General features: G+C 47.8%; 1 protein-coding gene across 2 annotated transcripts in view; it reads right to left on the bottom strand.

Annotated features, from left to right (window-relative positions):
- kita (KIT proto-oncogene, receptor tyrosine kinase a) overlaps positions 1 to 23,447 on the bottom strand; it is a 186,888-nt gene that overhangs the window by 24,753 nt on the left and 138,688 nt on the right. For both annotated transcript variants that reach the window (XM_072496779.1, XM_072496778.1), the window contains exons 8-14: positions 21,556 to 21,670; positions 18,972 to 19,159; positions 13,618 to 13,724; positions 13,400 to 13,526; positions 10,855 to 10,959; positions 10,657 to 10,767; positions 2,139 to 2,280 (exon numbers count right to left, since the gene is read on the bottom strand). In XM_072496779.1, coding sequence (XP_072352880.1) covers positions 2,139 to 2,280; positions 10,657 to 10,767; positions 10,855 to 10,959; positions 13,400 to 13,526; positions 13,618 to 13,724; positions 18,972 to 19,159; positions 21,556 to 21,670 — 895 coding nt within the window. The remainder of the gene's footprint in view (positions 1 to 2,138; positions 2,281 to 10,656; positions 10,768 to 10,854; positions 10,960 to 13,399; positions 13,527 to 13,617; positions 13,725 to 18,971; positions 19,160 to 21,555; positions 21,671 to 23,447) is intronic.

The raw sequence follows: 23,447 nt of genomic DNA, 5'->3' as shown, positions 1-23,447 counted from the left end.
CCCCCCTCCCCCCACACACCCCAACATACCCCCCCCCATGCCTCCCCCGGCCTGCAGTCTAATCATGCGTCTTATCTTGTGTCTTGCAGCACTTGCTGGTGATGGGGCTGGACCTTCTGGTGTCCCCGCTCAAAGCCACAGCCACAACCCCAGGTGCAGACCAGCGATGAGGACACCGACAAGGACACGAGCCACAGACCCAAGATCCAAGACACCCCGGACCTCGAGTTTGAGGATTACACATATTTCCCGTCACAGCTGTCTCCAAAACCCTCCACCATCCCAGAGACACTCACCTCGGTTGGACACTTTAGTGAAGAGGCTCCTGGGGACACTATCTGATGCACACCACACAGCTGATCTGGTACAGCAGGTGGAGATAGGAACTCAAGAGGAGTAGGATCGTCGGAGGGCTAGGGACTAGCTGCCATCCAGACAGGTTTTGGGCTTCTGAAACGGTTGGTCCCATCGATTGTGGAGATGCAGTTGCAGAGCCAGGGACTACATGAGGGGACGCCGGCGAGCAAACAGCACCTGCAGGTGCAGGTGGAGAGGCCCAACTGCATGCAGGTGCGGCAGGTGGTGCCGACCATACGTGCCACCCAGGCCAACATTGCAGGGGTGGTATCCCTGGTGGAAGCCTTGGGGGCGGGGGTTTTGGTTATGGATCAGCATGTCCAAGGCCCGGGGCAATCCGTGCAGGCAGTGGCCGAAGCCCAGGACAGGGCTGCCCTCTCACAGGCAACCATGTGCCAGAGCCACCAAGACTTTGCAGCGGCGCTCCTGAGCATGGCCCAGTCACAGCGGGCCATGGCTGAGAGCATTGGCAGAATTGCCCAGGTGCTGGTTGATGTGGCGCAGACACAGAGGGAGGTGGCCCAGTCCGAGCAGGACTGCTTAGTTAAGGGGTCCCTACGGGGGGTCACTTTAGTTCGGGGATATCGGGGAGATTTAGTGGGGGTCCGTGTTGGGGTCTCCTTATTTAGGGGATCTTTGTGTTTCTTTAGTGAGGGGGTCCCTTGGGGAATTTCTCTATTTAGGGCTTCTCTGGTGGGGCTCCTTTAGTTAGGGGGTCCCTTGGGGAGTTTGTGTAGTTAGCGTGTCTCTGTGGGGGGCTCCTTTAGTTAGGGGTTCCCTGGGAGGCCTCCCGTTTTAGGGGGTCTCGGGGGGGACGTTTAGTTAGGGAGCCCTCCACAAGGACTCCCTATTTAGAGAGTGAGTGTGGGGAGTTCTTTAGTTAATGAGTCCCTGAGGGGGATCTCCCATTTTAGGGGTTCACCGGGAGGGGATGCAGTGGTGGGAGGGTTGAGATCCTTAGCCAGACTTTTGGGGGAGAACTTCCTTAAGGAGTCACCCCCTTGGTCCACCACGCAAGGTACACATTTGATGATAGCTGCAGTGAATCCCGCCCATGTGATTAGGAGCGGCACGGTGGCTCAGTGGTTAGCACTGCTGCCTCACAGCACCAGGGACCCAGGTTCAACTCCGGCCTCGGGTGACAGTCTGCGTGGTTTTCCAGCGGGTGCTCTGGTTTCCTCCCACAGACCAAAGATGTGCAGGTTAGGTGGATTGGCCATGCTAAATTGCCCCTGAGTGTCGAAAAGGTTAGATGGGGTTACTGGGTTACGGGGATAGTTGGAAGCTTGAGTTTAAGTGGGCTGCTCTTTCCAAGGGCCAGTGCAGATTCGATGGCCTCAATGGCCTCCTTCTGCATTGTAGATTCTACGATCTATGATCATTCCTGGCCTGGAGAATCAGAGAATTGCGAGGGTCCGGGGACTCTGGTGCCGGACCTGCTAAGTGGATGCAAATGGATCATTAGCACTCATTTGCATCCATTAGCATCCTCCCGTTGGCGTGCGGGCGAGAAAGCCAATACCACCGCCAGCGGGGAGGGGCAGAGCATAGTGGTTGGTTCGGCGCTGATGTTCGGCCAGCAATTAATGTGGAAACATTGGAGGGTGGAGGTTTTTTAAATTTGAATATTTCTGTGTGATGATCTCAAAACATAACAGATATTATGATAAAGTCTTGAATATGGGACCCTGTGGTGTAGAATTTCATTATAGCAGAAAACAATTAAACATGCACATGCAATAACTTAACAGAGAGGGTTATAGTGTTAATTTTTTGTTTACCTCAGATTTGGAATATTCTTATATTGTGTCTTCTCCAGGTTCTGTTCTCCATTTTCTGGCCAAACAAATGAATCCCGTTTCCTCCTCAGAAAGTTCAAAAGGTCACCAAAACAGCAGTATTCAGTGATTACCAGAACTGGACCTGAAACAATATGGTAAGTCTATTTATAATTTACAGGAGAATTTTTCAGGGTTAACTGAAGCCATGAAAAATTGTGTACTTCCATTCATTATTGAGCTGCATGTTATGTGCCCCCGCCAGATGCGTCTCTGATGAGGGGGGGGAGCGTGTTAAATAGGGCGAGTGCCCACCCACCACCTTCCCACTTAACCCCAAGCACAACCCCATAATATGGGACGGGGGGGGGGGCACTGAAAGCAGCAGCTCACCTGCTATATTTAAATAGGTACTCAAAGGTCAATTGGGTTTGTTGACAAGCCAATTAACCCTGATAATAGACTACCCTGCGGAATTAAACATTGGGAGTGGGCAGTGGGCAGCCTGCTTTTTAAACAACGTTCATCAAAGGGCAGTAAGGAAGTGGGTGGGGTCAATCTTCAGGGGCTACTCTTTGCAGATCAGAGAAGTCTGTCCATCGAAGATGGGGCCTTAAACTCAACCACCCCCCCCCCCCCCGCCCGCCCCCAATCCCCTCATCAGCTCTCTCCCTCGAGATCCATGGGCCTTCTTGCACCTCTTCTTGCAGTTCCAGCAGTGGCCATTAATGCACGATTGGCATTGCTGGGACTGATGGAGCAGACACCCAATCTGATTGGCCAGCAGCTCCAGAGGGCGGTAATTCCTCCCAAGTGAGGTCTTGAAGTCCAATTTGGCCCTTTTTAAGCCTGCCTGCAGCCTGTTATTGATGCAGGACAAGCCAGTGAGGACGAGGTCAGCTCTACACCGACTTTGTTTCAGGAAGGGTAGAGTGGGGGGATCCAATGCCCCCATACCCCGGCTTTATTCAGCCCATTGCTGTGTTCTCATATATCAAGATTATAAATATATCACTTCCTGCTGATTAGATATTGTAAATTTTGCCACCAGAATGGTTAACAGGTGAATAATAACATAAGAAAATGAACAAAATCCCTTTTGCACACACGTTCGAATCTGGCAGTCATGAAGTGATAGCAGTAAATGGGAACATTGGTCAGCATTATTTGTGGAAATTAGCAAGTTGACTAATTTTTTAAAAAAATTAAGAGCACCCAATTCATTTTTTCCAATTAAGGGGCAATTTAGCGTGGCCAATCCACCTACCCTGCACATCTTTGGATTGTGGGGGCGAAACCCACGCAAACAGGGGGAGAATGTGCAAACTCCACACGGACAGTGACTCAGAGCCAGGATCGAACCTGGGACCTCGGTGCCGTGAGGCAGCAGGGCTAACCCACTGCGCCACCGTGCTGCCCTAAGTTGACTAATTTGAGGTCAACCAAGGAATGATTTCGGAAGTTTCAGGGCGGTTGACATCCCTAAAATGAGTCGTCAAAAATTACAATTGGCCTTTTCGATTGTTCTCAAGTAAGGCTGATGACCAATTTGTACTCCATTTAAATAGAATATTAGTTTCCTAGTTTAGAAATTCATTGTGTAATTTTCTCATGTGGCTTTACACAAAAGGCGAGCAATTAACGACTAGTGCATGGGCCTCCCACAAAAGACTGGTGACCTCCAGAAACCTGACCGAGTCAAAAAGAAAAGTGCTTTTGTTGGGTCGCACAAGTTGTTATTGGTATCCAGTTTAAAGGCGGAGATGGGGGGGGGGGTTTCTTTCAGGAGCAGAGTTACAACTAAACATGAACTAGGAGGAAAGGCATACAAGGCTTGTGGAACCCCATGTCGATGTGCTGGGGTCACGTATCAAAATACCTTTAAGATCACTTAGCAGGTCAAAAATTTTGACAGTCACATGGAATGCAGACAAACAATGCAGTGTGTACACTGGTCAGCCCCTGTAGTTCTCTTTTAGTTAGATTTTAAAACTTTAATCAGAATGCATGCGGAAAGTCAAAGGATTGTGAAGATGTTACAGAACAATTTCCATGATATTCTCCCAATCGACCATCATACGTTTGTCGTTAATTCTGGGGAAACAAAGTAATGGTCGTTTTAAGTCATTTATGCTATTACTCCAGGGATTGGTGATAAACGTACATTGAAGTTATGGTGGGAGGTTGGATGAATTCCGGGAGAGGATGCCCCATAGAAAAGCCACTCTTCTCTTTAAATCTAAACATTCTGGCCGGGGTTCTCTGGCATCCGGCGGGCGGGCCGTACAGGCGCCAAAGAGTGGCGTGAGCCACTCCGGCGTCGGGCCGCCCGGAAGGTGCTGTAGCCACCTAAATTGGCCAACTCCCGATTTAAAATGGCGAACGGCAAAGGCTGATGGGAAAGTCAGCCAACACAGACAGAAACCAGCAGGTGCAGGTCTGCTGTGTATTTAACTCTGCAAAAGGCCAGAAAACATCGATACCAGCGACCATCAGCATAACAATGTAGCAGCCATCTACATACTGATGAGCAATCCCCAGGAACAATAAGTAACATTTGGGACACACAAAGCAAAGCCAGACTCCCCGGCGCCAGCAGGAGCCAACACAAAGGAGGTGAACGAACACCTCAAGACCGCCCATCGATCAGGGAACCGCTCCAGTATTGGAGAAATCGAACCAAGCGATTGGGACAAAGTCCAATCACTTGTGACCAGGTACAGGGTCCGCCCCGAAAGACGGGAAGCCCCTGGGGACTATAAGAGTTAAGCCCCAAGTTCAAATCTCTCTCTTCGTCCTGCCCGAGTCACCCAGCAACACGAACCAACATTGACCGTGACCGGTGCAGTGACCGCCGACAGAAGTAAGTCTTAATTCAACGCTCGCTACGAGACAGGCGCTCCTAGCTACCAATCCGTACCAACTTCGAATCCCGCAGACTCAGAACCCGAACGAAAGGCCATTTGTTCCCCTGACCTGGTGGGCCAGTCCGAAGTTAAGTATAGGCCTGTTAGTTGTAGAAGTAGCTTAGACGTAGAATTTGTGCATGAGTAGCGATTACTGTGTATAATAAATGTGCTTTGATTTGAATCTTACTAATCGGTGTATTGAGTTATTGATCATTACTCGGACTTGAACCTCGTGGCGTTATGAAGATATCTGGCGACTCGAGAGCAAAGGTATTAAAACAGAGCAATTGAACCAACCTGAAAGTTAGCAACAGTGCAGAATCCTCCGCACCTTCGGGGGCTAGGCCGGCGTTGGAGTGATTGGCGCCACGCCAACCAGCGCTGAAGGGCCTCCGCCGGCCGGCGCGAGTTAGTGCATGCGCAGGGACGCCAGCATGTTCCCAGAACCGCTGGCGTGATTCCTGCGCATGCGCAGGGGGTTTCTTCTCCGCACCGGCCATGCGGAGCTTTACAGCGACCGGCGCGGAGGGAAAGAGTGCCCCCGCAGCACAGGCCCGCCCGCAGATCGCTGGGCCTCAATCGCAGGCCAGGCCACCGTGGGGGCCCCCCTGGGGCCAGATCCCCTCGCGCCCCCCCCCCCCCCCCCCCGAGGACTCCACAGGCCGCCCGCAGAGCCAGGTCCCGCCGGTAAGAACCTTGTGTAATTTACTCTGGCGGGACTGGCAGAAAACCGGCGGCCGCTTGGCCCATCGCGGAGTGGCGAATCGCCGGGGGGACCGCTGCCAATGGCCCCTGACCGGCGCGCCGTGATTCCCGCCCCCGCCAAAAACCGGCGCCAGAGAATTCGGCAGCCTGCGTCAGGGCAGCGGGGCGGGATTCACGCCACCCCCCGGCAATTCTCCTGCCCGGCGGGGGACAGGAGAATCCCGCCCTCTTTCTTGGGCATTTCCTGTAGGTGCCATGCTCTGATAAAAATACAAACAGGACAGACAATCTTGGCAATCACAAGTTAGGCTGTTTCTTCTAGGAAATATTACATTTCAATGTCACGTTTGGAAAGTTTGTTGCACTCCTTGCTACTGCCTCTTGCCCAAGCAGACATGCTTCCTTTGATCGTCGGTGTTGATCCAGTTACAGATTGACTGTGGCGAGGTGAAGAACGCACAAGTGTAAACAAATGTAAACCGCCTCCCATCCATTGACTCAGTCTACACCTCCCACTGCCTGGGGAAAGCGGGCAGCATAATCAAAGACCTCTCCCACCCGGGTTATTCTCTCTTCCAATCTCTTCCATCAGGCTGGAGATACAGAAGTCTGAGAACACGCACAAATAGATTCAAAAACAGCTTCTTGCCCGCTGTTGCCAGACTCCTGAATGACCCTCTTATGGACTGAACTGATCTCACCACTTATCTTTCCAACTGAGTTGTACTGCACTCTGTCATGATATTCAGATAAACATCATGGTGCAAACACATACACACTGATGGACAGATCAACGGACCAATCAACACACACGCAACATCACAGCCAATCACAAGCAAGAGCACACACACTATAAAACGGGGAACACCACAGTTCCCGCTCATTCCAGCAGGAGACAGGTCAGGGCACAGAGCTCACAGCAAGCCACTCAGACATACGCCATGTGCTGAGTGCCTCTCTGAGATAGTGTTAGGGCTGGGTCCACAAGTTAAAGGGTAAAGAACGAACCACAGTCATATGTTTACAGATGTTGTTATTGATAGTAATAAAACAGAGTTGTACCATCTGCAACCGTGTTGGTTCGTCTGTATAGCAGAACACCCAACACGACACACTCCTGTATGCTTCACCCGCTGCCTTTGTCTATGTATTTACATTGTGTATCTATCCTATGTTATTTCATGTGTGGGACGTTCTGTCTGGACTGTACGCAGAACAATACCTTTCACTGCACTTTAGTACATGATATGCCATCAATCAAGACGGAGAACGCAGAGTGAATTAACTATCGATTTAATTGACTTACAGCAGAACTGGCAGTGTGCCCCAGAATGAGGCATTGTGAAAGGTCGGCAGCCTATATACCCAGGCCCTAGGGGGAGGAGCCACGGGCAGAGCCAAAACCGTACAACATGTAATACAGTGGTAATACTGTACAACACGTAATACTGTGGCAGCACAATACAACATAGTGGTTTCACCACAGTACACATGGTAATAAACCCAAATTCAAAAGGTAAAAGTAGAATAAACATATTTGAAACTACAGACTGACTTGATGTTTATTACCTACTAAAGACCTCCATTGCAATGTTTTGAATTTGACATTGAGTAAACCACTAAATGTTAACCAAATATTCTAGGATCCCAGCCAAACCAAAATTTGAGCACGTAGTTAACTCATCAAAGTCTTGTTCAAGTTAAAAAGGAGAAGCAGTGGTTACAGTAACAATACCTTTGAGACATCAGTGGGTGTTATTATCCAGGGACTGCAATGTATTCATACCCATTACTACTATTAGGAACACCATGTTCTATGTTATTACCGGACCAGCAACTAAAGAGCAGGGTTCAGTTTACTTGCACGTTCCGACATTGATATCATTGGAGAAAACATGCTGACCAAGCAGGTAACGGGCTTGTGCTTCTGCCTATCTGCCCCTGGGGAATCAACATAGTCTGAGCAGTGCTGCAAACAAATTTTCCTGCCAAATGCCTTTTGGAATAATTGTGTACATTTGTCTCTTTATTGATCTTCTTAATAAATCTTTAATTATAATGTTTTTTGATGCTGCAAGTAAGCCAAAATTATGCTTTAGCAAAGTTTTGACAAAGAGTCACCTGGACTCGAAACATTAGCTCCCTTCTCTCTCCACAGATGCTGTCAGACCTGCTGAGATTGTCCAGGATTTTGTGTTTTAGTTTCAGATTCCAACATCCGCGGTAATTTGCTTTTATACTTTAACAGTTCAAACTGTGGGTTAATTTACATTAACAGCTGTGCACTATGATTTCTTGCATCATACCGACACTATACTGATTGTATAAATCCACAGTCAATGCCCAAATTGACTCTGGAGCAAAGTGGAATGAAACAACTGGATATCTCCATTGTACTCTCTGGACACCTCAGAAACATTTTTAATTTCAATATTCGGAAAGCTTGGGCTGAGTCTTAATTCCCAAAAATACTGGTTGGATCGGCCCAGGAGTTATACTGCACAACATCTGGCACAAGGACTGAACCTGCCCATTCCCATTTTTAACATGGCAAGGTGAGATGTTGGTGGCCAATCCACATCCAGAAAGCGGGTTGGTCATTTAAATATTATATTGAAATGCCTGCCTTCATAATGATTGTATTTTTAACTAGGCCTTGATAAACTCAGCAGCTAAATGGAGGCAAGAAGGGCTGAATCCATGAGGTTAGCACTTCTACATCACTGTTTGTAAACTAGGTGGAGCAGAATTGTTACCTCCAAGCCCAACCACATGATCTGTCTGCTCCCTCCTCCTACCACCACTGGATTCCCCTGGATATCAATCAGATTCCATTAGAAGCACAATCTGACTGCCACTGGACTGCCAAACTATCATCGGACCTTCCCAAAAACCACTGGACCACCCCGACCTCCTACTGATTAAACCCCCTCCTAGTTCAAGGAGTGGCCACTGCTGGGACACGAATCAGTCCCCAAAGACGTGGATCTAAAGGGGGCTGGACTGAATTGTACGGGCAGGGTCTGGCTAGCAGCTCCCAGGGAGGGAAGTGAGGAGATTGAGGTGACCGGTTGGAGAGGCCGGGGCCGGAGGAGGTTAAGATCGGTGCATGGCCTTGAGGGGTGCCTCTGCCTGACACTGAGCACCCCTAAAGAAGATACCCCATCCATTTGCCCAGCACTGTGGTGCGAAGGGGACGAGGCACTTACATGGTCATTAATTGGGCCTCAGGGGTGGGCAGGCTGCCCAATGCCTCACTGGCCCCATAAAATTGGCTGTAGGTCAGCAGTGGGCAGGTAGGCAGCAGGTGGACCTCACACTGCATTTTACTAGCCTCACCCCTCCCATCCGCAGGGAGGTCAGGGAAACTGATGGCGAGGAGTGTAACATTCCATCCTCTATTGTGTGCAATCAAATGCTGCCTGATTCTTCGAGTTTGTGAGAGGAGGTGGAATGTTTGGATATTGCAGTAAATTCCTTCAGGCCGAGGGCCAGATTTTCATTTTCAGTGGAGAGAGGGGTTGGGGGGTGCGGGGGTGCATGAAAAGTGAGCATCAGTAGTCAATGGCCCTTTATCGATTCATTAATTTCAGTAGAGAGGTTAATCAGAATGGGTGTACAACAAGCAGAATCTCTGTCACTGTCTAACTGCAGGGTTACTGGCAAAGGTCCAATGTACAAAACGTGCACTCCCTGAATATAATGGAAAATCAAGTTCACATAGTAGCAAAGTTAAGGTACAAGACTTTGCACCATTATAATCACTGAAATCTTTGGGGAGTATACTTGTGAATTCCTGCATGCAATAGCATTAAGTGACACTTTCCAATATAAGCATACATTCATAACATTAGCCCTGCAAAGTTTAAATCTATTCTCTCATTGATTTGCATCTATCCTTAATTACTGATCCATATTTTGGCGCTTTGATTTAGGAATTATTCACTAATAAAAAGCAAAATTACGAATAATTCTCTCCAACTCTCTCCAAAAACTGAATGTGGCATCAACTGAAACTTCCAAGACTCAGCCAGGTTTTGTTATGTGAGGGTATTAAGGGGATATTGAGCTGTAAGCTTTATTTATAGAGCACCGTTCATAGCCTCAGGACTCCGCAGTCCTTTGCAGCCAACAAGTACTTTAGAAGTGTGGTTACTATTATAGTGTAGACTGTAGAGAACATTGCAGCCAATCTGAGCACAGCAACTCCCTACAAGCAGCAATGATGTGACAATGACCAGATGGTAATGTTGATTGAGGGGTAAATACACTGGGAAGGGAACTCTTCTGCTATTCTTTGAATAATTACATGGGACCTTTTACCTTCATCTGAGGGAGAGAGGAGACAAGGGCCTCGGTTCAACATATCTCAAAGGCGACACCTCCATCAATCAGCTGTCTTCTGGAATGTAACCATAGAACATTGAACATACAGTGCAGAAGGAAGCCATTCAGCCCATCGAGTCTGCACCGACCCACTTAAACGCTCACTTCCACCCTATCCACGTAACCCAATAACCCCTCCTAACCTTTTTGGTCACTAAGGGCAATTTATCATGGCCAATCCGCCTAACCTGCACGTCTTTGGACTGTGGGAGGAAAATGGAGCACCCGGAGGAAACCCATACAGACACAGGGAGAACGTGCAGACTTCGCACAGACAATGACCAGCAGGGAATCGAACCTGGGACCCTAGCGCTGTGAAGCCACAGTGCTATCCATTTGTGCTACCGTGCTGCCTCAAATCCTGGATGTTGTGCTGCAGTGTGAGACTTGTATCCACAACCATTGAATTCAGAAACAGCAGTGCTCCCATTGAACAACAGCTAGCAATTTTGCTACTCTGAAAGGTAACTTAATTTAGACAAAAAGTACAAATATGGTTCACTTGAGTTATATGAACTGACCTCCTACGGTGCATGCTCCAAGCAGATTGACAATATTGATGTGCTGCCCAAGATGACTCAAGACTTTCAGTTCTGACATCAGGGCTTCCTTCTCTGTGGAGTGGGCACTTGCTGCAAAGACAGATTTGTAGTTGTCACCCAGCTGATGTTGGAACGTCAACCTACATTTCACACAAAACATGTATCATATATACTTACGCTTCAGCATCTTTACTGCCACAGTAATGATGGAGTCAGTCTTAGTCAACCCATAAACAGAAGCTTCCACAACCTTCCCAAAGGCTCCAGCACCAAGGGTTTTACCTGGGAATACAAAGCATTTTCATCATATCTGCATGTTGAATAATCAAGTTATAAAAACTTAAAGTTGTACTGCTTATTCACAAGACAGTAATTTCATCTTTGACAATGAGGTAAACTGAATTTATTGTGGTATAAACAGATATATTGCAAGTTTTTAAACTAATGCTAGTTATTGAAAAAATTTTCGGCAAACTTTTCAGGGCCCGTTTGCCGTGGGTGCAAATCCCGTTATGGCCCCCAACCAACCAGGGTGTCAATTTGATTACCATGAATGTGAATCGATTTTGTTGTTCATAAATGGCTTAACACAGTTGCTTCTTGGATGGTCAGATATTCGCCCCTGCCAGTGTGACCTAACGTAATGCTGGCAGGAAACACTACTGGTTTCCAAACACGGAAACCGGCCGTGAGGACCATGCCGGTGGCTCCAAGGTGAGTATAGCTCCCAGGTGGTGAGGGACATGGCAGAGCAGTGCCCTGGCACAGCCCAGAGGCAGTGACCTGGAGAGCCCTGGGGGGGAGGTGTTATGTGGTGGGGAGGAACGATAGTGGTGGGTGGGGACTGGGCCTGCATTAGAGGGGGGGGGGCACTTAGAATGAGGGATGCCCCACTGCTGGCAAGGATGAGGGTGAGGTGGTTCAGGTCACCCGAATGCCTACATGGTGTGGGAGGGGAGATGTGACCTGACCATCAAGTGGCCGGGGGTGTGTGGAGTTGGCCCTTGTGTTGGAGGGTTGGGTGTTGCCTTGTCTGTTGGGGTGCCTGGTGTCTCTGGAGGGAGGGAGAGGAGGTTCTTTCACTTCACTTTGTGGTGGGGCGTCCATTAAAAAGGCCACTCTGATCTCTGAATATCAACTTTGCCGGCAAGTTAAGCCCACCATCTCTCCACCTCACCAGCACATCAAAATTGCACAGAGTGCTGTTTGATTTGACTAGAAAAGGCAGCTGTGAAAGCACACGTTTCACTCAACTTTCTTGCCTGATCCAGAACTCTGCAATTTTTGGAAAGTTCCGGCCATTGAAATGACTAGAAATTGCCTCGTGGATCTCTCTGAACCAGGTCTGACAATCATTCTGCAAAATGACTGATAATCCCACTATGACCCTTCTATAAGGTATCCTAATAACATACTCAACCCAGTTCATCCTGAATCATAAAACAATATCCTATGATAACATCTGTGTGCTCTGCCTTGATAACTCCTTTATGAAGTCTGTTCTGATAATACTGTTATGTTAGTCCCCTCCACCTGCTCTGCCCCAATAACTTTATTTGCCTGAATAACCTGCTTTCTGACACATCTACTCAGACAATGCGACCTTCCACACTCACTCTTCCGATATGTCTTCCTTTTTCCTCAGCTGAGGATTATCCTCCAACTATAGTTGACGGACACTCCCATATATCCCTTCTATATCCTGCACTTCAACTCTCACCCCTTCTCCTCCCTAAGAGAACCACAATTGGATTCCCCTTGTCCTCATCTTCGACCCCACCAGCCTCATTGTTCAATGGAGCATCCACCTCCATTTCTGCTACTTCCAGTGCAATGCCACCACCAAACACATCTTCCCCTCCCTTACAGAATTGTGAAGAGATCATTTTGTCCATGACACCCTGGTCCATTCCTCAATTCCTCAATCAAGCCCAACACCCTTTCTTGTGACAACTTTCCATATAAGCACAGGACATGCAACACCTGCCCTTTTACCTTCTCCCTGTTCAAAGTCCTAAACATTCTTTGCAGGTGAAAGAGTGATTTACTTGTATTTCTTTCAATTTAGTTCTCTGTATTCGCTGCTTGTGTTTGGTCATTTTAATTCTCCACCTCGCTCCCTCTCTGACCTTTTTATCCATGGCCTGTTATGGCATGCCAACAAAATTCATTGCAAGCTTTAGGAACAGCACCTCATCTTGTGTCTTGGCTCTCTGTAGCATTGGGGACTCAACGTTAAGTTAAACTTTAGATCATAATCTCTGCCTCCATTTTGTTCTGTATTTTCTTTTGCTGGTTCAGTCTTATTTCCTTTCTTTCTTCACTCAACAATACACTTCACTCAATTTATGCCAATAATCCTTTCTACATGTTCTGTCCCAATAGTGCCAAACACATTCTTCTATTACTCTGACTTTATGATCTTGTAGAGTGTCTGCTGATACCCCTGCATGTGCACTATCCTGAAAGCATATTCCCCCAAACTCAAACCTGCTCTCCCCACTCAATCCAGAGAATCCATTCACAGGCCTCATCCTGGTGAAATGCTCTGAACATTCTAGATTCTATTTCTAAGTCAAGATCGATAGTTTGGCAAAATAGCAAAGCATTGGGTTTTTGTTGAAGATTCATGTTTTAATGGGTTTATTGTTAATTTAACACAGGTTAATTGAACTCTTCATGTGAGAATAATTCATGTAAACCAAGCAAAATATCAACTAACCAAAACGCAGCTTATCCCTGGGGAATTCCCATTTATCATCATACGGTAACTGTGTTGGATCGATGTACGTGTAGTTATTCCCGTGTATTCCCTCAACTACCTTCCACTGAATTTGGTACCTGGGTTTCTAAAAACAATTGCAATCATATTAATGTTAATCTTCATAACGTACACAGCAACTCAGTGAGTGAAGTATTAGAAATCTTAGTGCACTTTACCTGTTGGTATTTGTAAAACAGAATGACTAAAATGACACACAGTACACCAGCTGCTGCTGCAAACAGGGTCAACAGAGGGGTAAAGAGGTGATGTGGCTTTGGTATTCCTGAAAGAAGTAAAGAAGAAAAATTGCTTTACCACTTATGAATAAGAGTATATATTCTGGGAAAATCACCCTCATTAGCTAATTCTGTAACCTTCGCAATCCAATCTATTTGACTGCTGTCACTTCAAGGCGGTGTGCATTAAACCAAGGTCGACAAGATGCAAGGAGGAATATCTATCTGAACCAATGAACAGAAGTCCGGGTTTATTTACTTTTAGGCAGTATTGAAAAATTGAAACAGAAACTACTGATAAGGAACCAAGTTTGTTTAATGCTATTAAGGGACCAAAATTTGCGGTGGTAAAATTCATGAGTTATATAAAAGTTCAGGAGGCCCGAGAAGATAAGTTCAAACAAAGTTTAATTCGGCAACAAAAGCAAAGGCGGCAACGCAGTTTACAATCCAAAGGTCCCCTCCCAACTGGAACTACCACAGATGCTGGTTCCAGTCAGGCTGGTTTTTATTTTATTTATTTTTTATTTATTTCCAATTAAGGGACAATTTAGCGTGGCCTACCTTGCATATCTTTGGGTTGTGGGGGTGAGACCCACACAGACACGGGGAGAATGTGCAAACTCCACACAGACAGTGACCCGGGGCTGGGATTGAACCCAGGTCCTCAGTGCCGTGAGGCAGCTGTGCTGACCACTGTGGCACCATGCCGCCCTGGGCCGGCTTTTGTAAGGCAATGTTATGAGCCTCAGCTGGTAGGCCTCTGCCCACTAGCAGGGGAGTTTATATTCCATGAGCCCACAGGGAGATCAATTGGGGTGTTCCCGTGGGTCTCAAGAGGGGTATTACACCTCTCCCCCTCAAAGTCTGAAGGTTCCCCTGCAGAGTGTTGCAGAGAGGGTCTCCTTTGCCATTTCACCCGTGGCTATTTCTAGCGGCTGTGGGGCCGGGTTAGAGGTGGGGGGGGGGGGGGTCAAGTATCGTGTCGGGGAGCGCCTTGTTCACACAAATGCAGATGGTGCCCTATCGGAGGCTGTCTCTGACCACAATGTCCTTTGAGAAGATTCTGTGTCCATGCCTGATGCCGAGCCGTCCGCGTACTGTTGGCCCAGGCACAGGTCTCTAGTGCAAAGTGCTTCTTGACTAAATAATGGCAGAAGGGGGAGGTCGAGGGTCCCATTCGTCTGCCATGGCCCCCTCTAGGGCGGGCTACACGCCCTTAAGGTAGTCCACATGTTTTAGCACGTTCCCTCATCTTGACGGTGTATGAGATTGGTCCCGTTCTCTCCACTATGGTCCCTGGAATCCACTGGGTGCCGTCCCCAAAATTCTGAACGTCGACGGCGTCCCCTGGGCTAAACCCTCTGTCACATGTTCAATGATCGTGCTACCTCTTCTGGAGGTCCTACTTCTTTTCCACCTTCCCGCCAAGGTTTGGGACATCAAACCTAAGCTGGTCCAGAGGCGTAGGAGTCCATCAGCAATTTGGCCAGCACTACTCCAGTTGTAATACATGACGTAGTTTGGTAATTGAATAGAAACCATGCCAGCTTTATTTCAACAGAGCCTGGAGTTTGTTTCTTCATGCCCTGTTGAAATATCTGGACTGCTCATTCAGCCAGACTGTTCGAAGATGGCTGCTTTGATTGTGTGTGTTCGGATCCCACCCTCATCTGTTATTAAAAGTTACATTAGATTTGTAAAAGTTTCACTGGCTTGGCATTAATGGATAGGATTTTCCCAGTGTAGCACCGTCAATATGACGCAAGGCAGGTTGAGGTAATGCCAATTGAAGGCTTTATTAAGCAGAACCTTATCCCCAGCAGCGTGGTTACAGAATGCAGCTGCTGAGGGAAAAGCTGGGTTCTTATACCGGCATTTCTGGGTGGAGTCCAGTAGGTGGCAATCCTATCAGGACCTGGCATCCCTCCACCAATAGCCTGTTGACACGTGGTGTACCGTATTACCCCTAATACATACCATCACATTCACCCCTTGTTGAAAAAGAACCCGGCGGGATGGTGGTTCGCATGGTGGTAGGGGTTTACAGAGTCGGTACTGTGCCATAACTTTGAACAAAACACAAAATTATCGCTTCAACTGGGCCAACGGGCCAAACAGGGTCGGCATGATGCCATAACTATAACAAGACACAATAACTGAAAACTGGGCCAACGGGCCAAACAGGGTCGGCATGATGTCATAACTATAACAAGACACAATAACTGAAAACGTTGAGAGTTAAAGTGATTCGATGAGCTGGATGGGCGCCCTGGTCGTCCTTTCTGATCGTCTCAGGCGTGGTGGTGATGGCTCTGGCTCGAGTCCCATCGGCTCTGGGAGCGTAGCGCTGTCCCCTGTGTCCTTACTCCTGGGCGGGTCTGGGAGGAGAACCGAACCCCCCGGGAAGGGGGTGGCTGTGGGATGAACCGGCGGGAGTGAGGTGGTGGTGATTGGCGTTGGGGGAGGTGTGGGTAGCTCCGGCGGGCGCCAGATCTCGCAGGGAGACCGTGTCCTGTCGGCCATCGGGGTACTCCACATAGGCATATTGCGGGTTGGCGTGAAGGAGATGCACCCGCTCCACCAACGGATCTGACTTGTGCGCCCGCACATGTTTCCGGAGCAGAATGGGTCCCGGAGCTGCTAGCCAGGTCGGAAGTGGCGTTCCAGAGGAGGACTTCCTAGGAAGGAGGAGGAGGTGCTCGTGAGGCGTTTGATTCGTGGTGGTGCACAGCAGGGACCGGATAGAGTGAAGGGCATCCGGGAGGACTTCCTGCCAGTGGGAAATTAGGAGACTCCTAGACCGGAGGGCCAGCAGGACGGCCTTCCAGACCGTTCCATTCTCCCTTTCTACCTGCCCGTTCCCCCGGGGGTTGTAACTGGTCGTCCTGCTCGAGGCTATGCCCCTGCTGAGCAGGAATTGACGCAGTTCGTCACTCATAAAGGAGGACCCCCTGTCGCTATGGATATAGTCGGGAAAACCGAACAGTTGCTTAATAAATTGCAGCACCGTCAATATGACGCGAGGCAGGTTGAGGTAATGTCAATTGAAGGCTTTATTAAGCAGAACTTTATCCCCAGCAGCGTGGTTACAGAATGCAGCTGCTGAGGGAAATGGAGGGAAAAGCTGGGTTCTTATAACGGCATTTCTGGGTGGAGTCCAGTAGGTGGCAGATCCTATCAGGACCTGGCATCCCTCCACCAATAGCCTGTCGACACGTGGTGTACCGTATTACCCCTAATACATACCACCACACCCAGCACTGTGGAGTTTGGTTTGGTGATGGTTAGGGGAGGTGGGGATGAAAATAGGTGGAAGCTAAATCGGGATGGCTCCCTGATTCATTTGCATTTCTGGGGAACCTTCCTAGCTGTGGCCTTGGAATCAGTTTGTCTGCCTGCTCTATGGAGGCAGGCAGTCAATTAGTTCATTTGGGGATCATTCCGCACTAGCACGGTACTTTACTGCTGTCAGGGCAGCCCCACACCATGTGCGGAGGGCCCCATCAGTGAATAGGCCTGTGGAGGAGTTTCCCATCAACCTGTTCATCCAAATGGCTTCAGGCCTCTTTAATTTATAACTCCTGGTGGGGCTGCCTGCCAGACATCACTGCAGGTCATCTGATTGGGTCTGTATCATCTGGAGCCTATTCATCATCCTTAGTAGGACATTCAGCATGGAGGTGGACAGTTAGGAGGCCACCCCTTAGAAGGTCAAGCTGTTGGGTGTGCTGATGACATGGGCACATTCACCACCTTTATATACGCCCAACATCAGGTTCTGCCATCTGTGGAAAAATCTAGTTCTAAAGCTCCCCCAAACCACTCTATGGCCTGAACTTTCAAGATGGGAGTGCTCGGCACCCACCATCCACAGAGTCAGCAGGGAACACGTCCCCAGCCAACTCTGAAAGTTCTCCTGCCATTTTACACTCAATTGAGCATTGATTGGCAACAGATAAATCTTCTTGCCACCCTTGGATGGAGATCCCGCCTTAGAGGGCTGTCGGCCAATCTGATTCGTCAGAAGAGGTTCTGCAGCTCTATGCTTGAGCTAAGTCCCAGGACTACACTTTAGGTAATTAGCAGAGGTCCCGGCAGCAGGAGGGTAGGGGATTCTCTGGGGGTGGGGAGGGGGGGTGGGGGGTGGGGGGAGTGATTTCACTATTGGTTGAGTGCAGGCTGTGGGGGAGGGATGGCTGGAGCTCCCAGGTCTCTGAGGGAAGGACATCTCAAATTGAAGGGTCCTACCGATTGAGGCGCATCCACTCTACCCCCCATCTTCCCACCAGTGATCGAGGGTGGAAACATTTTCTGCCTCGCACCCTTATCTTACTGGTGCCCACCAGCCTAAAAATTGTGGCTGGGTGGGAATAGGCCTTTAAGTGGCATGGGCAGCCCTGTCCACCCCACCATAAAGCTGTATCTCGGTCAGAGGAGGCGGAATCCCAGAAGGAATCCCGTCTATGCAATCTAATGCCGCCAACGCCCCCCCCCCCCCCCCCAGCCGCCCCCACCACCACCACCCCAGCTCAGAACGCACCATGGAGAACGTAAACTTTTGGCCTATGGACAGTAGTCTCGATCCCCAGGACTCTAAACTCTAAAAACTTTGTACCTCATCATCAGAACACCAAAATATTAATGACTAGCTACAAGTACTTATTTATTCACAAGGAGTTTAGCAAGAAATGCATTTTTTAATTCAGCTTAATCACAGGTGAACCTTTCTCCAAATCCCAGTGAGAAATATAAACCCTGACAATGATTGTACTCTGCACAGTTAATAGCACTCAACAGGTGGACTTTTATCTCTTGCATACATTGGGCAGGCAGAGTAACCATTTCACCCACCCAAAGGTGCCAGCAGCCAACCTCATTCAAATAGAAGGGGCAAGCAGTTGGCACTAATTGTCATGTTCACAGACAGCGTCAGGGAGGGTGAGAAATCCACTAGGTCAACTACTGATGTGGGCTTGCAGCAACACCTTAAAAGGAGAGGACTGAAAATATCTGCAAGTCCACAGAGCAGCAGAGTTAAGTGTCAGGGAAATGTACTGTATTAAATTGTTCAGGGATTGCCAGACATAACAAAATGCACTGTGCCAAAATAACATTGAAACCTCTTTCTTCACCTAGTTGCTAATATTATAAACTGCAAATTTAATGCGCAAATAAATCACTAAGACATGTCAGAAAGTAGCTTTAATCTATTCCCAGTATTTTAACGCAAAAGCACTAGTTTACCTGGGTTTGATATGTATTTTCATTCATAATTTTATTAATTTTATTACCTCCTTTTATCTGATAGATTGCACGATTCTCGCCAACACTGTTGGATGACAGGCATTCCACCGTAATGTTGCTGTCCAGTTCATTAGTGTTGAGAATGCTTTCTACTTCAGTCCTTCCAAAACGGGGCTGAACTATTATTCTGTTTGTCCCATGTAGTTCTTCTGTTGTTGTAGGTGTGTCTGAGCACCTGTAATAAGAACATCAGAAATAGGAGCAGAAGTAATCCATTTGGCCCTTCAAGCATGCTGCACTATTCAACTAGATCATGGCCGATCTCAACTCCACCTTCCCATTCTGTCCCCATTCCCTTCAATTCGCTCAGTATCCAAAAACCTATCTACTTCCGCCTTGAATATATTCAATGACATGTCATCCACAACTCCTTGGGGTAGTGTAGTCCAAATATTTTTATTGTCAATGATAAGTTGCCGAAATTAAGAATTGTTGTTTAATTTTAGCTTGGATAACATTTCCTTTAATTAAGTGACAATAAATAAGGGAGAGAATTTACATCAAGTTACCACCATCTCCCTCCCCTAACACATTAATTTAGCTTTCGGAGCACTGCTCCTTCCGCACCTGAGGAAGGAGCAGCGCTCCGAAAGCTAGTGACATCGAAACAAACCTGTTGGACATTAATTTAGGTGAAAGGTCAGCAGACAACCTGAAGCAAAGGTTAAATAGGCCTTTCTGAAGTTTTTCTGCAGGGGTTCCCATCGAAGATCTGTGACAGAAATGCCAGACGAAGCATTTAACAATTGCATGTATTCAAATACAAAACTACAGCCCAGTACAATACAAACATTGCGAAAATTGGTCAATTGTGTTTCAGATTGGCAGGTGCAAAAGGAAATCAGTGCCATTCAAACAAAAATCTACTGCATCACATAGTTAATTATAGTATGACTGGCAGCAACTTTCAAAAGTAGGTGACAGTAATTCAAATGCACAACTATTTGCTTGGTGTTTGTGACTGTGGATTGTTAAATCATTGGGCGGGATCTTCCAGCTGTTCACTCTGGCAGGACCTTCTGGTCCCGCCAACGACGCACCCCCCGCCATGGGTTTCCTCGCGACGTGGGGTAGATTCAATGGGTAATCCCATTGACACTGGCAAGACCAGAAGATCCCACCGCTGGCCAACAGTAGCCACCCTCCGCCACCAAGAATCACGCCTCACTGTTGGGATGGACGTGCAGGGATGCGGCCGGAGCAGGCTCCATGGGCTCCCCTGACATCCAGGGCTGCCAGTCCTGGAGGCCTGCTCTTGCCTTTACCAGGGTCTCAATGTTCTCAGCCATGGAGCACAGGGACTGTGCCACGTCCCTCTGGGACTGTGCCATGTCACTCAGAGACCAGATCAGGTCAGCCAGCACCAGGCCAATGCCCTCGATGCCCACAGCCAAGACCCATTCTGACTGGGCCAAGCTCTGTACCACGCTGTAATGTCCATGTGGCCTTGGTACTTGGCCGCCTGTGACAGGACCGCCCTGTCCTGTGCTTCGGCCACACCCAACAGAGTGCCCCAGGCCTTGGACATTTTGACCCATGGCCGATACCTTTGCATCGAAGGCCTCCAGCGTGGACGCCAACCGAGGCCTGGGTAGCACGCATGGTCAGCTCTGCCCCCTGCTCCTTTAGGCGGTTGCACTCCTCCAATAGCACCTGCAGGTGCTGGATGGTTGCTGACAGCCCCTCATGTAGTCCTTGACACTGCGCCTGCATCTCCTACATTGATGGGACCACTCTTTCCAGAAGCCCAAGAACCATCTGGATGGCAGCTAGTCCCTGGGGTCGGGCTGTCCTCTGACCGTTGCCCCCGCGGGGTTCCTACTTTCACCTAATGTACCACTGCATGTGTGTAGTACGCACAACATAGTGTCCCAGGAGCCACTTCACTAACAAGCGTAACTGAGGCGAGTGTCTCTGGGATGGTGGATGCTGGTGACAGCAGTGAAGAGATGTAAGTGTTGTCTCCGGCATGTACTCTGAGGTGTTGTAGGGCTGTGATTGGGGGTAGGGACAGCGGCAGGTCCCGCCTCATCGCCAGGTGAGTCAAGGGGTTGCGGCAGGGGACCTCAGATGGACCCGACTCATCGCCAGGTGATCCTGCAAGGCACAAGACAAGACGCATGGTTAGGTCGCAAGTAGGCATGGTATGGGGGGGGGGGCGGGGGTTCCACCGACCAGGTCCATCGCCCTCTGCTCTGCGACAGTGAGGGGATACAGGTCTTCTCCCGCTCCCTGCAGTTGTGGGCCGCCTTTTCCTGGAGGGACAGATAATGACAGATAATGATGGGTGTGGGATGGGGGGGGAAAGCAAAATTTGGCACCCTTGGATCTTTTACTTCCATGCTTCTTTGCACTAATAACTCTGTTTTCTCTGCTGATGTGCTTCATACAAGTAAGCCAATTACAGATATACAACAAGCCTCTCAGAGTATTCTTACAGTATCTTGACCAAAAACATTGGACATTTACAACTTCATTGTAAATCCTATTGTTCTGAACAGAAATGCAAGAACATCCTTAAGCTTTACTTCCATTATTTAAATAAGGCAAATTACATCCCAGATTCCTCACCGTTTCTGTGGTCCAGGGCAATGAAGCCACTTTATTTTTGGCTTTGGAAACCCTCTTGCTACACAGCGAACTTTACCCGGCTTGGATTCTTCAACAGTAATTATCTCGGGGCTGCCTGCATTGAAGCAGAATAGATGACATTACTGATATTCTTGACAGCTCATTGAACATATCTGAGAGTCAATGTTGCATATTATGTTCATGAATAATTCAGGTTTACTGAAAAATTGCATGTACAATGGTGAGGATTAAATCGCAGTTTTTTTTTTACTGTAATTCATATTGCTCCATGAGACAGATGTGGCACACATAACCTATGTAAGTCATTTACAAATCTAGATAATTACAAAACAAGATTAGGGCCATGCGGTAAATACATATTATATACTCATTACATATTATATCAAATAATATCCATGATCTGTTATGATGTTCATCATATGCTATCATTATAAATGAGAAAGTCATGGAAGATATTAAGGTGAAAGAAAATGTACAGAAAATTATAAAATGTAGAAGGAAGTAATGGAATAGGGGCCATATTATCAGATGGAGAAGCACCGTTAACTGATGAGTTGCAGAGGACAATCTCATGGGACATAAAAATGAAGTATTTTATAAGTCTATCAGGAGGAAGGAAGAGTTAATATGCAAGTTGGATCATTTACCACTGATACTGGGAGGTGGTGTCTGAGGACAGCAAAATGGTAGGATTGTTAATATATATTTTGTGACTTTTTTAACCATTGGAACGGAAAGGAGATACCAGAGTTGAGGAAAAAGTATAAAGGAGAAGACAGGCTCCAAATAGTTTGTGTCAGCAGGGGACGTATCATAGAATCATAGAAGTTTACAGCATGGAAACAGGCCCTTCGGCCCAACCAGTCCATGCCGCCCAGTTTTTACCATTAAGCTAGTCCCAGTTGCCCGCACTTGGCCCATAACCCTCTATACCCATCTTACCCATGTAACTATCTAAATGCTTTTTAAAAGATACAATTGTACCCGCCTCTACTACTACCTCTGGCAGCACATTCCAGACACTCACTACCCTCTGAGTGAAGAAATTGCCCCTCTGGGCCCTTCTGAATCTCTCCCCTCTCACCTTAAACCTATGCCCTCTAGTTTTAGACTCCCCTACCTTTGGGAAAAGATGTTGACTATCTACCTTATCTATGCCCCTCATTATTTTATAGACCTCTATAAGATCACCCCTGAGCCTCCTACGCTCCAGGGAAAAAAGTCCCAGTCTATCCAGCCTCTCCTTATAACTCGAACCATCAAGTCCCGGTAACATCCTAGTAAATCTTTTCTGCACTCTTTCTAGTTTAATAATATCCTTTCTATAATAGGGTGACCAGAACTGCACACAGTATTCCAAGTGTGGCCATACCAATGTCTTGTACAACTTCAACAAGACGTCCCAACTCCTGTATTCAATGTTCTGACCAATAAAACCAAGCATGCCGAATGCCTTCTTCACCACCCTGTCCACCTGCGACTCCACCTTCAAGGAGCTATGAACCTGTACTCCTAGATCTCTTTGTTCTATAACTCTCCCCAACGCCATACCATTAACTGAGTAGGTCCTGGCCTGATTCGATCTGCCAAAATGCATCACCTCACATTTATCTAAATTAAACTCCATCTGCCATTCGTCGGCCCACTGGCCTAATTGATCAAGATCCCGTTGTAATCCTAGATAACCTTCTTCACTATCCACTGTGCCACCAATCTTGGTGTCATCTGCAAACTTACTAACCATGCCTCCTAAATTCTCATCCAAATCATTAATATAAATCACAAATAACAGTGGATCCAGCACCGATCACTGATCGTGGAAAAGTTCAAAAAGTTAAGTCAAATGTGACTCCATGCAGTAAAACTTTTCT

This window comes from Scyliorhinus torazame, chromosome 3, assembly GCF_047496885.1.
Source record: "Scyliorhinus torazame isolate Kashiwa2021f chromosome 3, sScyTor2.1, whole genome shotgun sequence".
Classification (NCBI taxonomy): Eukaryota; Metazoa; Chordata; class Chondrichthyes; order Carcharhiniformes; family Scyliorhinidae; genus Scyliorhinus; species Scyliorhinus torazame.
Note: the sequence above shows the minus strand (reverse complement) of the source record. Positions and strands in the feature narration are given on the sequence as shown.